The sequence below is a fragment of the Panthera pardus genome, unplaced genomic scaffold, assembly GCF_024362965.1.
Source record: "Panthera pardus isolate Hobbes unplaced genomic scaffold, ASM2436296v1 HiC_scaffold_27, whole genome shotgun sequence".
Lineage (NCBI taxonomy): Eukaryota > Metazoa > Chordata > Mammalia > Carnivora > Felidae > Panthera > Panthera pardus.
The window spans coordinates 107,512,889-107,526,725 of record NW_026526843.1 but is presented as its reverse complement, the minus strand read 5'-3'; the positions used below and the strand labels follow the sequence as shown (position 1 = coordinate 107,526,725).

The window sequence follows — 13,837 nt, the reverse complement described above, 5'->3', positions numbered from 1 at the left end:
TATTTATTTTTGAGAGAGGGAGAGACAGAGTGCAAGCTGGGGAGGGGCAGAGAGAGAGAGGGAGACACAGAATCCGAAGCAGGCTCCAGGTTCTGAGCTATCCACCCAGAGCCTGACTCAGGGCTCGAATTCACGAACCATGAGATCATGACCTGAGCCAAAGTCGGACACTCAACCAACTGAGCCATCCAGATGCCCCTATTGGTTCTTTTTAAGTCCATTATATTTTAGACTTCAAGTTCATTAAAACTCGTATTTTTTTTATTTTTGAAATCAATATTTTGAAATGTAAAGCACTTGTATTAGTAAAACTTCATGTAATTATTTTCCCAAAGAGAAAAGTAACAGAATCTTCATTAGAGAGGAAAAAAGGCCATTCACTGAATCATCTTTTTTTTATTTGCTTAAATAAAAATATTTTAATATTTAATTTTGTTTTAAGTGTATTTATTTATTTTGAGAGAGGGAGCAGCGGAGGGGCAGAGAGAGAGAGAGGGAGAGAATCCCAAGCAGGCTCTGCACCATCAGCACGGAGCTGGACATGGGGCTCAAACCCACCAACCATGAGATTATGACCCGAGCCAAAACCAAAAGGTGGGCATTTAACTGACTGAGCCACCCAGGTGCCCCCATTTATAATGTGAATATTTTCTTGTGATATTTTTTTCCCTTCAAGTCTATCACTATCCATAATTTAAAGTTTTTGTTTGCTTTTACAGTTTATACAATTTCAAGATACCTAGATAACTTTAAATTGTAATAGAGTGTTTCCATATTTAATGTGGTTTTTTTTTTTTTGAGAGAGAGAAAGAGAGTGAGAGAGCATGTGTAAATGAGGGGAGGGGCCGAGAGAGAGGAGAGAGAGAATTCCAAGCAGGCTCTACACAGGGCTTAGTCCCACCAACCATGAGACCATGACCCAAACCAAAATCAAGAGTTTGACACTTAATAGATTGAGCTACCCAGACATCCCTAAAATGGACTTATTTACATGGAAAATGGAGGGCTGCTTGGGTGGCTCAGTCCCTTAAGCATCTGACTTTGGCTCAGGTCATGATCTCGTGGTTCCTGAGTTCAAGCCCCACATCGGGCCATCGGGCTCTGTGCTGACAGCTCAGATTCTATGTCTCCCTCTCTCTCTGTACCTCCCCACCTCACGCTCTCTCTCTCTCTCTCAAAAATAAACAAACATTAAAAACAATTTTTAATGGAAAATGTAATCTCACCCTCTTTATTTGGAGGAGGATGTGCCACACATTACCTCTTAATTATTGATATAGAAGTGATTGGATATAATTGTTAAAATTTCATCAATAAAAATGAAGGCAGGAAATACAGGGTTCCACAAAAGAGCTGGAGAAAAAAGTTTACATTAACAGTATTCTATTACTCATCTGTCTCTAGTTAGTTGTACTTGAAGTGGCTCTGTAGAAACCTATTTTTTATTGTGTAATTTGTTTCAAGTACAATATGCTAATAACCAGTATTTGAATTTCCCATTATAACTTTTATTTTGCCACAGAACAAATAGTAAGAATCGTTGGGGGAGTGAGCTGTGTTCTTTCTTCAGGATATTGAATTACCATGCTACATTTTATAAGTTTTACAGGCAGTTTACTTAACAAGTAGTTACTTGATTAAGTTGAGTACAGGCTTCTTCAGCCAAACTTTAGAAACCAGAACATTCAGTTAGGAATTTTTTACTACTTTAAAGACATCATTATTGAATAGGGATTCATTGGGCCTGTAGCATTTTGATAGGATAAGTTTTTTTGTGTGTAAATGAGGTTATAATATACTTGAATATTCCAATATTCTAGTCACTTCACTTCTTTTTATGATGCTGTCTTTTTCTTAGGGTATGTATATTAAATCAACATATGATGGGCTCCATGTAATTACTGGAACTACAGAAAATGTAAGTATTGTAACATTTCAGATTTTGGTGTGTGTATTTCTTTTTATTGTTAAACAACTTACTTACCACACATAATTGAGGTTGACTTCTGAGGACATGAACAGATTAGGAGAAAAAACTAAGTAAGACACATTGAGTTAGTAAGTGCTGGTTTGGAGAGAATTTCAGTCATTTCATTTAGTTTAGAATAATTGGTTACTTAGAGTAAATCAGATGTTTTCTGTTTACAGCCAGGTATTTGCCTTTTTTAAGTATTTTCTGGTTTATGACAAGTTATTGTGACATCTGAAAGAATCCACTTCCATCTGTCAAATAGGTTAGTTATGTTAAAAAAATTTTATATAAGAAAGAAGCATCAGATAATTCAGGCTTTCTGAATACTGCATTATAATTCAGCTTAATTCATTGGAGAGACAGCATGGTATAGCTCACCAGTTTTCACAGTGAGGTCCCTCTCTGGATCAGCAGCATCACTCTCCCTTGGCAACTTGTTAGAGATACAAATTCTCACACCCCACCCTAGAACTACTGAATCACAAATTCTGCAGACCACCCTGTTTCTTATTAAAAGAGAGTATGTTTTAACAGGTGATTCTGAGACATGCTCAAATTTGAGAACCTCTGCAAGCCATGGGTCAGAGTCCCTAGACCTAAGTCCCACAATTAGTTCTACATCTTAATGGCAGTGTAATTTTTGGCAAGTCACTTACCCTATCATTGCTTTAGTTTCTTCAGCTGTAAATTGGAAATATTATCTGCACTACATACCTCACTAAGTTGATATGAAAATCAAATAAGCTAATAAATGTGTAAGGCTATGCTGTAAAGAGCTACAGAAATATGAAATGATCGTGTTGAGCCTGAACACTATCAGTATAATAGATTTGAATAGTGTAATAAATCATTATTCCCATATTTGTTTGTCCCAGATTTCCATCTTACTCTTAAGTAGGTGCTGAGCTATGAATTGTTTTTCTTTTAGAAATTCTGACTAACTGCATATTAATGCTGTGTTCCTTCAAAGACTGAGGCGGAGTTAGTTAATCTCTAATTATTATAGATCTCAATATCTTCCCAGCATTTTCTTTTTTTAAAAAAATCAACATTCTCTTCATCTAATTCACTTATTAATCATTTATTGTTTTTTTTTTTCTACTCATTTCTCTTGGTTTCTTGAGAATAGTGAAACACATTATATAGATTGCAGTTGGATTCCTGTACTGGTTTCACATTTGGTATTAAATATAAGTTATATGGGATCAGAAATATCAGTTATATGCTTATTGTCAACCATTTAAAAAATTTAAATGCAGTGATATACTGTAAACTATACTCCTGTCACTGATTGATCATTCTCATTTTTTTGTACATCCCTCTGACCCTTCATTTATTCATTTGTTCTTATAACAAACTTTTGCTTCATGTCTGCTGTGTTCCAGGCAAGGGGCTAAGTATTGAATTTTTAAACTAAACTAGCTTGCTGTTCCTAAAGAATGCAACTAGGGGTTTATGTGTGTAAACAGGTAGTGAAATTTGCATAGACAGACAAAGGAAAGAATCATAAATGCTGCCAAGTAAAACCAGAGAGGGAATCACAGAAATGTTGATGTGGAACTATATCTTGAAGAAATTGATAGGAATTCATCTCTATATTGTCTGAAGTCTATAAAAAAGTTAAACACTATGTACAGCTCATATTAATTACTCAGTAATATTTGGTAAATGGGTGAGTGATCACAGAAAGATTGATTTTGTGAGTAGTTCAGATATGAACCATATGTTAATGGCTCATCACTTAATTCTTTATTCTTGAAAGTATTTCATACTTTTTGGTATCCTTAGTCATTTATCATTAGGAGATCTGTGTTGAGTGTTAGTAAAGAGCTGCTCACTAAAGTGGTTAAGTTACTTTGCTTTGCTCTGCCCTAGTTTCTTAATTTTCTCATAGGTAAAATGAGAAGCTTGCACAAAATGATCTCTAGAGTCCCATTTAACACTGAAAGTCTATAATTTATATTATTCCCTTTTTTACTTATCTGTGAAAGAGGTTGGTTCAGTTTCTTTCAATTTTATATACCAACTATCATTTTCTTTTTACACCATGACTAGAGCCATTGGCTTGATGTGTTTCTTCTATACTCTCCTTTAAAAAGATCAGTTATGAGTCAGATAGCACAGGAACTGAGTATAGTTACAACTCTGTTACAGTAATGATTTACAAACTTGTCAGAATTACTGCATCATACTTGTCTGATTTGGTAATAAGCCTACCTTCTAAAGGTGCTATGAAAAAATACATTTTTTTCTTGTTACAATACCATTCTTAGGGTTGAGTTAATATCCTAGATGAACTACCCTTTTAAGAGTTTACTTGTATTATAACTTGAGTAACTGGATTTGTCTGAGATATCATCTTACCTTGAATTCTGGCCTATGACAGATAATTCTTTAGTGAATTTCAAAATTTGTTGAATTGAAGTTAATATTACTTCAAGACTTCTTTGTTTTGAAATAATTGGAAATTGGAAATGAATAAGAAATAAACTGCATATCACTTTTCAAGTAAATTTTAACTTTCAATTATTTTAGTTATCTATAGAATACAAACAATATATTAAACACTTGTAGTCATTTGTATTAGCTTAATTTTTTAAAGAAGATAATTGAAGTCTTGATCTAATTTAAAGATGTGGACTTACTGTAGTATTTTCAGGGAAAGGAAATGACTGATAAAATTTGTGTTTTTTATCATTTCCATTATGTTAAATTTAGTCACCTGCAGATCGGTGCAAGAAAATCCATGCTGGCGATGAAGTGATTCAAGTTAACCATCAGACTGTGGTATGTATAATTACCTTATGAGTCAATGGGAGGAACTAATATAAATATTTGCTAAAGCTTTAAAAGAATACCAATTGAAATAAAACACCTGTTGTGTACAAAATGACTGAACAGCCTTTCTTAAGATAGCTGAATGAATATTCATATTTGATACAAGGTAAGGCATAGTTTTTTTAAAAACATGGTTTTAATATAAGGCTTGGAAATATTGGTGTTGACTGAGGTTACATATGCATTTCTACATGGGCAGGTATGGGATAACGTTATACACCCCATGAACTGAGATAATAATTTTGGGATAGAAATTAATATAAATGCATACAAATTCAACCTTTTCTTGATAAAACTTTTTAACTTTTACTTTACAAACTATTGAATTACCTAGTAGGTATGTTTTGTAACAGCATACATTCATTCAACTACTTTAACATTGATTTGTTCACTGAAGTGTCTGGTAGAATGGTTTATTTTAAATGTCAATTTTTTTTTTAATTTTAACATTAATAGCTAAATTGGCTCTTCATTTCCCAGAAGGAGACTACAGTTTTTGTTTTAAAACTGTTGCACTTAACTAAATAAGTTCCTAAAATTTTCTTGCTCTGTGAACCTCATGAATCCATTTCTAGGCTAAGATCTTGACAGCGGCACTTTTGTGTCAGTGTTAGACTTTCAAGGGCCATTTTTCTTAATGTTAGGTTTAGAAAATGAACATCGTGATTTTTCACTTTGGTTTGTTTTCTGCCTCAGTTGATTTACTTACTTCTTCTATATCTGCCAAAATAAAGTGTATTGTTTAAAACAAATGAAGTTAAAATAATAATTATTAATACAATAAGCTTCACTTGGAAAAAAAATGTGTTTTTGTGGTAAATATTTACTTATAGCTCACTAATCCTTTAGAATTAATAATTATTTCTTATTGTACCCTTTAACCAAATTTTTTTTGCCTATTCTAGTCATAGAAGAAACTTTTAAAAAGAAAGGCTATATTTTGGGGATAAGACTGGCGTGAAAAACTCCAATCTTTCTAATTGATACTAATGTCGAGGCAGAAGCCATTTCATTTTTGGCTTTGAGTGAACTGAGAACTTTGTGATATTGTAGAGAGGCTCCTGAACACTGATAATTAAACTTATACTGTTTCTTCAATGAATTCACTAAGTGAATAAAAGTTAATAAAAGTTTAAAAAATTAAACGTATAGGTGTAAGGTTAATACTAATTAATGCAGAATTTTGGTAATCAGCAAACCTTTCCACACTATGACAATTTTGATAATGAGAAAGTTGTCATTACTAGAAACTATACAAAGTGGTCGTCCTAACTAAAGTTTCTTGTCCCCTCGACTGAGGATTTGGGCAGTGGGATAAAGCAGGTACTCCAGTAGACAGGCAACTTCTTCCTCTTATAATGTTCATGCTGCCTCCATTCTTGCAATGTGACCTTAACAAACATGACATCTTTTCAATAGTTGGACCAGTATCAAGTTGGTCAATCCTAAAAGAGTAGAAATTAGTCTCTAATGAAAAATAAAATTGTTCAAAGGATACTCTTTGTGGAGCAAAGATTCTGATGTTTACAAATGAATATGAAAGTCTTTAAAGGACTACAAGTGAACTAATAAAATCTATATGGATTGGTAATACGTAAATACTGTGAAAATGTATAAATACATCTTTGCATCACAGGAATATTCTAGAATATTGAAAATGACAGAGAATGATGGTTGGGGAAACTTGCTTCTAGTTTTTGCTCTGAAATTGACTTATGGCTTTAAGCGAATCATAGTAACTAGTTAAGCATCACCTTACCATTTCATAATAATAATAACCATAGCCAACACTTACTGAGTTCTTACAGAGTACCAAGCATCATGCTAAGTACTTCATGTATTTTATGTCACTTACTACTTAAAATAATTATATGAAGAAAGTATTTGTGGAAATTGAGACTCAGAATGTTTAACTCACCTGCAACTCAAAGCTCTCTGACTCCAGGGCCTTCAATTTTGTTACATTCCCTCCCCAAACTCAAATTATAAAAGTATTAAACAAAGGGGAAGAATTCTAAGGATCATGTAAGTAAAACTCAGGATTCAGTGAGAGATTAAGCAGGGGTGAAAGGTAAGAAATTTAACTTTATTGTTACTTCCTCACTCCTTTCTTTCAGATAGATATGTAAACACGTGTCACAATGCCAGGCACACATTAAGAACTCAATAAAAATTAACTTTCCGGCCTCCCTTCCTCCCTTTTACCTACAACAGCTGTTGGACCAATTGGAGTCATATTTCTTGGCAAACTGCTACTAGAGCCTACAAATTGATTCTTGGGGGTAACAGAGACATTCCCTGACAGGAGAATACATTGAATTCCCTGAAAGTAGACTTCCTTAATAACGTGATCAATTACCAGATTTTCTTCTTTACGTTCAAATGAGAAGCATATTTATGTAAGAATGGTGCATTGTATTAAAGGCAGCCTAGTCTGCCCTCTCTTGCTGTTGCCTCCTTTGTGGTCTATACAATGCTTTTAACTTCTTACTAGATAATATACAGAGGTGATAAAATGGAAGTTATCTTGTTTTTGTTACTATAAAATGTTTGGTAGGTAGATAAATTAGTTGAAATAGATATAAATTATTTGTAGTCTACAAAGTCCCCTTCTATCCCTACATTAATTAACAGAGATATTCGGGGTTGGTTATGATTTAATAATTATGTTAAGGTATGACCTAAAACATTGGAAATACTTATTTAATATTATTTTTTAATCCAGTGATTAATTGACCAGTATAGTGAGATATTGCCAATATTGTTCCAAACCAATTTAGACCTAATAATGAAGAGTAATGTTCAATCTTATATTTTGAATGTTATTACCTCAGTTAGTATTTTTATGTAATTCTAAAATTTTCTACTGCTAAAGTTAGTAATGTACAATATAAAATCAGACAACTTTTCTTATTTTAAAACCCATAGAAAAGCAATTTGAAATTTTTCCCTAAGGATCTGAGAAAGTTGAATAACTCACAGATGAATTCAAATACTATTTTTTGAAATTGCTAGTATGGTATATCTTCAAGATGTCCAATTAGGTGTATGTGTTTTCTAGTTTGCTCTTTTTTTAAAAAGTATATTTTCTTATTTGAAATGAAACTGGAAGTTTTATGTCCTTTTTCATATTGCTATATTCTTTATTATAAATGGCTTTTAAGCTTTTCAAATCAACACACTTCTGTGGCTGAGAAACTGTGGCTGCCAGGTAGAAAGAAGAAAAAATCATGAACATCCAAGCAAAGCAGACTGAGTCCTATTGCATGTCTTGCCCGCCAGTGAAGATCCAACTCCTCACAGCTGCTGGAATCTCCCAAGATTTTTTCCACTTCATCTGCCACTACATCCCTCTCTCTGGGAGATACCTCGGCATAGTTTGAACCAGCAACTCTGCCCTCATGATGCACTTTTAACACGTTTTTTTAGCTGATGAGACTATAGTTATTAAATCTATTTGGGCATATTCCTAATGAATCTGTTAAATTTTATGTTAATACTGTTTTTGGTGTGTAAGTGTTTTAAAGATTCTATCCATACTAAAAACAAGTATTTTCTTCTTACAAATATCAGTTAAAAGGAGTGGGGTATGTGGTGGTTGAATCCAGCCTTTGGAAAATTTCCTTTCATTTTGTGTAAATATTCAAACATATTCACTATTATTTTGAAAGGTCTTCTGGAACCTGACTACCTTCTGGCAAGAAATGGTTTAATATATGTGGCTTATAAAGGCTACTGGGATGGAAAATAACTAGGTTGGGATAGTAAAAAAGATAGACATTAGTAAATAGCTGGGATGTTGGACACTGATTAGTGAGAAATGGAAGATGAATTCTATGAGCTAGTGGTCTTTGTTACCCCCTAAATGGTAAATAATTGCTCAACAAGATTTGCAGATGGTGGCAGTGGGGGCTGGGGGAAGGAGAACATATTAAAGAACTATTGAATCATCTGGAAAGGTCATTCTAACTTCATTTATATAATTCTCAAAGGTGTCTCCCTTATTCTATCTTATTCTCACCTCTAGTCTCTCCTTTTTGACTCTGTCCTCACCCTTTTGTTCCTTCAACCCCATAACAACAGGAGAGTATTGTTTAAAAGGGAAGCCAGCATATTCAGAATGGATGCAGAATGTGGTGGCCCATTAAAGCCAAGCTTTCCCTTCTCCTCCCTCTCACCCTACCACCCAGCCCCTGGACTTCCACAAGGAGTGGCTTAGTCAGTGAAATCAATACCGTGGTATTGACTAACACCAGATGTGCTTTCTTTCTCTCTCTCTCTCTCTCTCTCTCTCTCTCTCTCTTTTAATTTACCAAATTATTGTCTTTATTTTTTAAGGTTTTTTTTTTCTAATTCCATTTTCTTCTCCTTTCCTTTGCCATCCTCATCACTTCTCACTTGACTGTTTCTCCTCCAGTCTTCACATTGTTCATTTTTTTTATTCTTGCCTATTTTCTTCTATTCTTCCTTCTAAGATGAGAAGGTATTTACCTTATAATTCCTTATGCCCAATATATTAAAAACTGAGACCTCAAATGGTAGTATTTCTGGTGCACCTCATGTCTTATCCCTGTAAACACAAGATGTTGCTGGAATACAGAGATTGAATATATTAGCATGGTTTTTCACATATTGCTAAATGAATGATTATGATAATACCATAAAATAACTCTGTTAGGATTTTAAGGAATTGGTATTCTAAAACAGGACGTGAATGTTATCTTTTCTAAGGGAAAAAAAATCATGAAGAGTCATTTACCAAAAATTAAAGGAAACAGTGCATCATGGATTTTAGTTACTCATAGTAATATTTAATTTCAGATCACCTTATATAATAAGTAGTTTATGAGGTTATAATAGATTTTTTCTTCTTTTTGGCATTAAACATTGTAGATTTGATGAGAATGTGTGGAAACTGGTTTCAAAGTTCCACATATTGATTTAAGCTATATATTTTATTTTGCCTAGAGAAATTAATTCATTACTTTATTATCCAACATAATACTTTATGTGTTTTCTATTACCAACTGAAATTTATTATATTAAGTTTTATATAAAGGAGATAATTTGTATGATGCCTTAGTAATGATAACTTCCTGTTAACCAATTTATTTTTTCTGCAGATTTCTACATCCTGACATTTTTTTCTTAGCTTCACCAGGAAAACATAATTGCTTTTGAAAATGGTTACTCCAGTTTGTTTTTATTAGTAGTATACATCTTTGGTTTCAACATACAGTTAATATGATCTCATTATTTTTACATGCAATTTTAAGAGATTTTTTTATAAGTGATTATTTTGTGTTTCAAATGTATCTATTGGCTGATGTTCTTACTTACTAAGCTTACTAAGTGCGCAGCTCACTTGCAAATCAGTATCAATACCTGCAGCCCTTTTCCTACCCCTAGCAAAAAGGCAAAAGTCAGCCAGTCACAATTGCCTCATTCACTGTCTGTCTATAATAGAGGTGGGCAATTAGTAGATAACATTTAAGTGCCTGATAAAGGACAAAATTATCGCATGAAAGGGAAACACATTAGAGTATCACAAAATAGGGAATTCAAGAGATAATGATAATAATCTTAAATTCTTTTTTAGGTTACTTAGCCTTAGGATTCAAATGTAGACTTCATCCACTAAATTAATATTCTGGTCAGCCTGGTGGCTGAAATTTTAGGTAATGTAACAACTGATTACTTTTACACTTCACTCATCTTACTATCCTAATACTGGGCAATAAAGAGTTTTTTTTTAATTGGAACAAATGGCTTAGAGAGTTCACTCTGGCCCCATTTGGAGCTGACATTGAGTTACCTTTTTTGTCTGAGTTATTAGGTTTCTGAAAAAATTATTTCTAAAGATAACTACAGCAGTGAAAGTATTTATAGCCATTATGGAAGTTTTTAAACTATATTTTTTATTAATAAAGATTTAAAATGCTGTTTATTTACTTATATCTGCATATATACACATGCTTTGGGTTTTTTTTGCTACATATAGATAACTATTGCACTGTTTGCTTATATTTTCAAGTAAATGTGTCTTTGTTAAATGTCTAACAGTAAATGATATTATAAACATTATTCATAGCAAAAGTTGTACATTTATAAGCATGTTATTTTTTGAATAGTAGGGGTTTGGTTACTTTTAATTATATTTTCCATTTGGATTCCTAAATGAAATTTAAGCATGATTTTTCATAAATACACATGTTTTCTTCATTCCTTCTCAAAATTCTTATAAATAGGAGCTGTAGATTTTTAGATAACAATGCTCTGTTTCATTCCTTAGTTTCCTTGACTAAGACTCTTTGTTTTAAAAAGCCTATTTCCAACATCTTTACAAGAAGAACAGAAATGGAATATAGGAAGGAATGGCTGATATAATAATTTCTTAATATGTAAACAAAAAATTGTTTAAAATTTAACTCATGTAAATATCTTTTAAAATTTTAGTTAAAAACCTATATTATTCTGGTTCTTTTAAAATATGTTATTGATTTTGGGGAGAATGAGGTTCTGTGGTATTATTCACCCCCAAAGTGAATGTGATTTGCCTTCTTCCTCCATCTTTCCCTAGCAGAGGCTTTCAGATTCACTCAATTTTATGTTAGAATGAAATAAAAATAACATTGGCTTTTATTGAATTTTCTATAGCATATATGAATGTAAACCATTAATCCCCCAAAATAAACCTTTGGCCTTCAGAAACCACAATATTACCAAACACCATATGGAAATGGAAAAGGGGAAAGAGAGCTTTATGCTCAAGATGCTAAACTGTACCCACAGTTTTTAAATAAGCCTGCCACAGAAGCAAAGACACCAGTGACAGAAAGGTTGCAGTTAGTATATGTAATAGATAACAGGAAATTATGCAAGTAACAGGATATGTAAATCAGTCACTCTTGGTGAAAACTATGTGGGTGATTCGTAAAACTTACAGGAAAAAAATGACTGTTTTCTTCCTCCCGCGATCTTCCCCATGAGCCAACCAAGAAATTTTGATGTAGCCCTCAGAACTTGTTGGTTATGGAGAAAAAGCCTCCAGGAAGGTGGTGTGCAGTAGGTAAAACTACTAGTTTATTGTAGTCTTCAAGTTGGCTTTGTGTCTTGGACTACTTGTTCATTTTGTAGCAGTGAGAAATTGTGTTCTCTGTGCTTTCTCCTTAAATATACTACACACATTGTATATATGACTATCTGTGAAATTCACATGAAAATATTAGGTACTAAAACATACATGTAAATCAAATTGTGAGCAACTCAATATGGTCCAAGTTTCACACTAAAATTAAGCCACATAAAAAACAAATGCCTTGACATCATCTTATTTCACTGGATAAGTGACTTGTAAAGTTAAGGAGGACATGAGATGAAGCATGGTTCAATGAATAAAGATGCAAAATTGTGGAATTTTTTCCCCTAATAAAAGTCAAACTTTTAATTCCCATATTCCTTCTTTTCAAATGCTTGTTCCCTTTATCTTTTCTCTATATTACCTTTCCTAAACTAATGTTTGTAAAAATAACAATACTAAGGTTTTGTTTAAAGTTACTTCATGGGGCGCCTAGGTGGCTCAGTTGGTTAAGCATCCGACTTCGGCTCAGGTCATGATCTCGCACTTTGTGAGTTCGAGCCCCGCGTTGGGCTCTGTGCTGACAGCTCAGAGCCTGGAGCTTGCTTCAGATTTTGTGTCTCCCTCTCTCTCTGCCCCTCCCCTGCTCATGCTCTCTCTCTCTCTCTCCCAAAAATAAATAAACATTAAAAACATTTTTTAAGTTACTTCAGTAACTTTTAGTAATGCAAAGGAATAGAACATTATAATAAATATCTCAGCAACAAAATATTTGGTAAAAATAGAGTGTCATCAGTCACAGCATGGTGGATTGTGTATTGAATTAAGTCTATTCAGTGCTTTTAAAAAGAGCAGAACATTTGGTCAGGGGTGCCTGGGTGGCTCAGTGGGTTAAAAAGAGCAGAACATTTGGGTATAGCATGGCTGATGTCATCAGACATTCATATAGGCACACCTCAAATCTCTTCGAAATATCCCTTGTGAAGAGGTATAATTTATACATTTTATACATTACAACTTGTGAGTAAGAGTGTGTGTATACACAAGAGCATGTGTAAATGTTAATGAATCTATTACTTTGTCTTGTGAAGGATAATAACTTTAAAAATAGTTTAAGAAATGTCCTATCTCCCTGTCTAGGTATAGAGATGCTTTCTTGTAACTTCAAATACAGCTGTGACAAAGGTAAAGAAGTTCTGGGTTGATAGGCCTAAATTATTCCTTTATGCTTATTTTAACTTTGGCTTCTTGGTATAGAGATTATTTTCATGTGTTGGTCAAATAATTCACCAGGTGTTTGGGAATCAGATAGGCTAGGTCATGTACTAAAGGGATCAGAGACTACTTCTTCCCTCTATGTACCAAGAGGAAAGGAAGCCACTCATCTCTTCAGCACCAAATCCCAAAACCTCTTATACACCTAATCTGGGCAACCCATTGTCCAAGGACCTGCCACTTATGGTGCCCTTCACCCAAGGAACCCCTGGTGTCTGCTAAAGCCTGATCAAAGCAATCACAAGCCCCATCTACAAGAAAGCAGAACCTCTGGCTTTTAACACTTGGGATACCTTAAAGACTCTCTTGGGAAATTTAATCCTGTTTGTGTTGCATGTAAAATACATTTCAGTGTGCAAGTTGGAGATTACATCTAAACTAGTAAGTGGTAGGACTTGCCATTGCTTAGAGACACTGGCTTGTGCTACCTTGGACAGTCAGGAAGATAATATTAGTAGTTCAACATATGAAAAATATACTATCTATAACTTATAATAATACATAATTTGTATAACATGCATATGGTGTTTTTTAAAAGATTCATTCCAGCCCATAATTAATATGAATGAAATATTCTAATGTTGAGAAAGAGAAACTTGGACTACTTACAACCACTATAAACATTTTACTGATTAAAAAAAAACCTTCTTGAAAGTGTTTCTATAATGTGTATG

General features: G+C 33.4%; 1 protein-coding gene across 6 annotated transcripts in view; it reads left to right on the top strand.

Moving 5' to 3' along the window:
• The window catches only part of CNKSR2 (connector enhancer of kinase suppressor of Ras 2), a 302,678-nt gene that overhangs the window by 152,712 nt on the left and 136,129 nt on the right, over positions 1-13,837 (top strand). For all 6 annotated transcript variants that reach the window (XM_053891762.1, XM_053891765.1, XM_053891764.1 and 3 more), the window contains 2 exons: positions 1,859-1,918; positions 4,691-4,759. In XM_053891762.1, the coding sequence (XP_053747737.1) occupies positions 1,859-1,918; positions 4,691-4,759 (129 nt within the window). The remainder of the gene's footprint in view (positions 1-1,858; positions 1,919-4,690; positions 4,760-13,837) is intronic.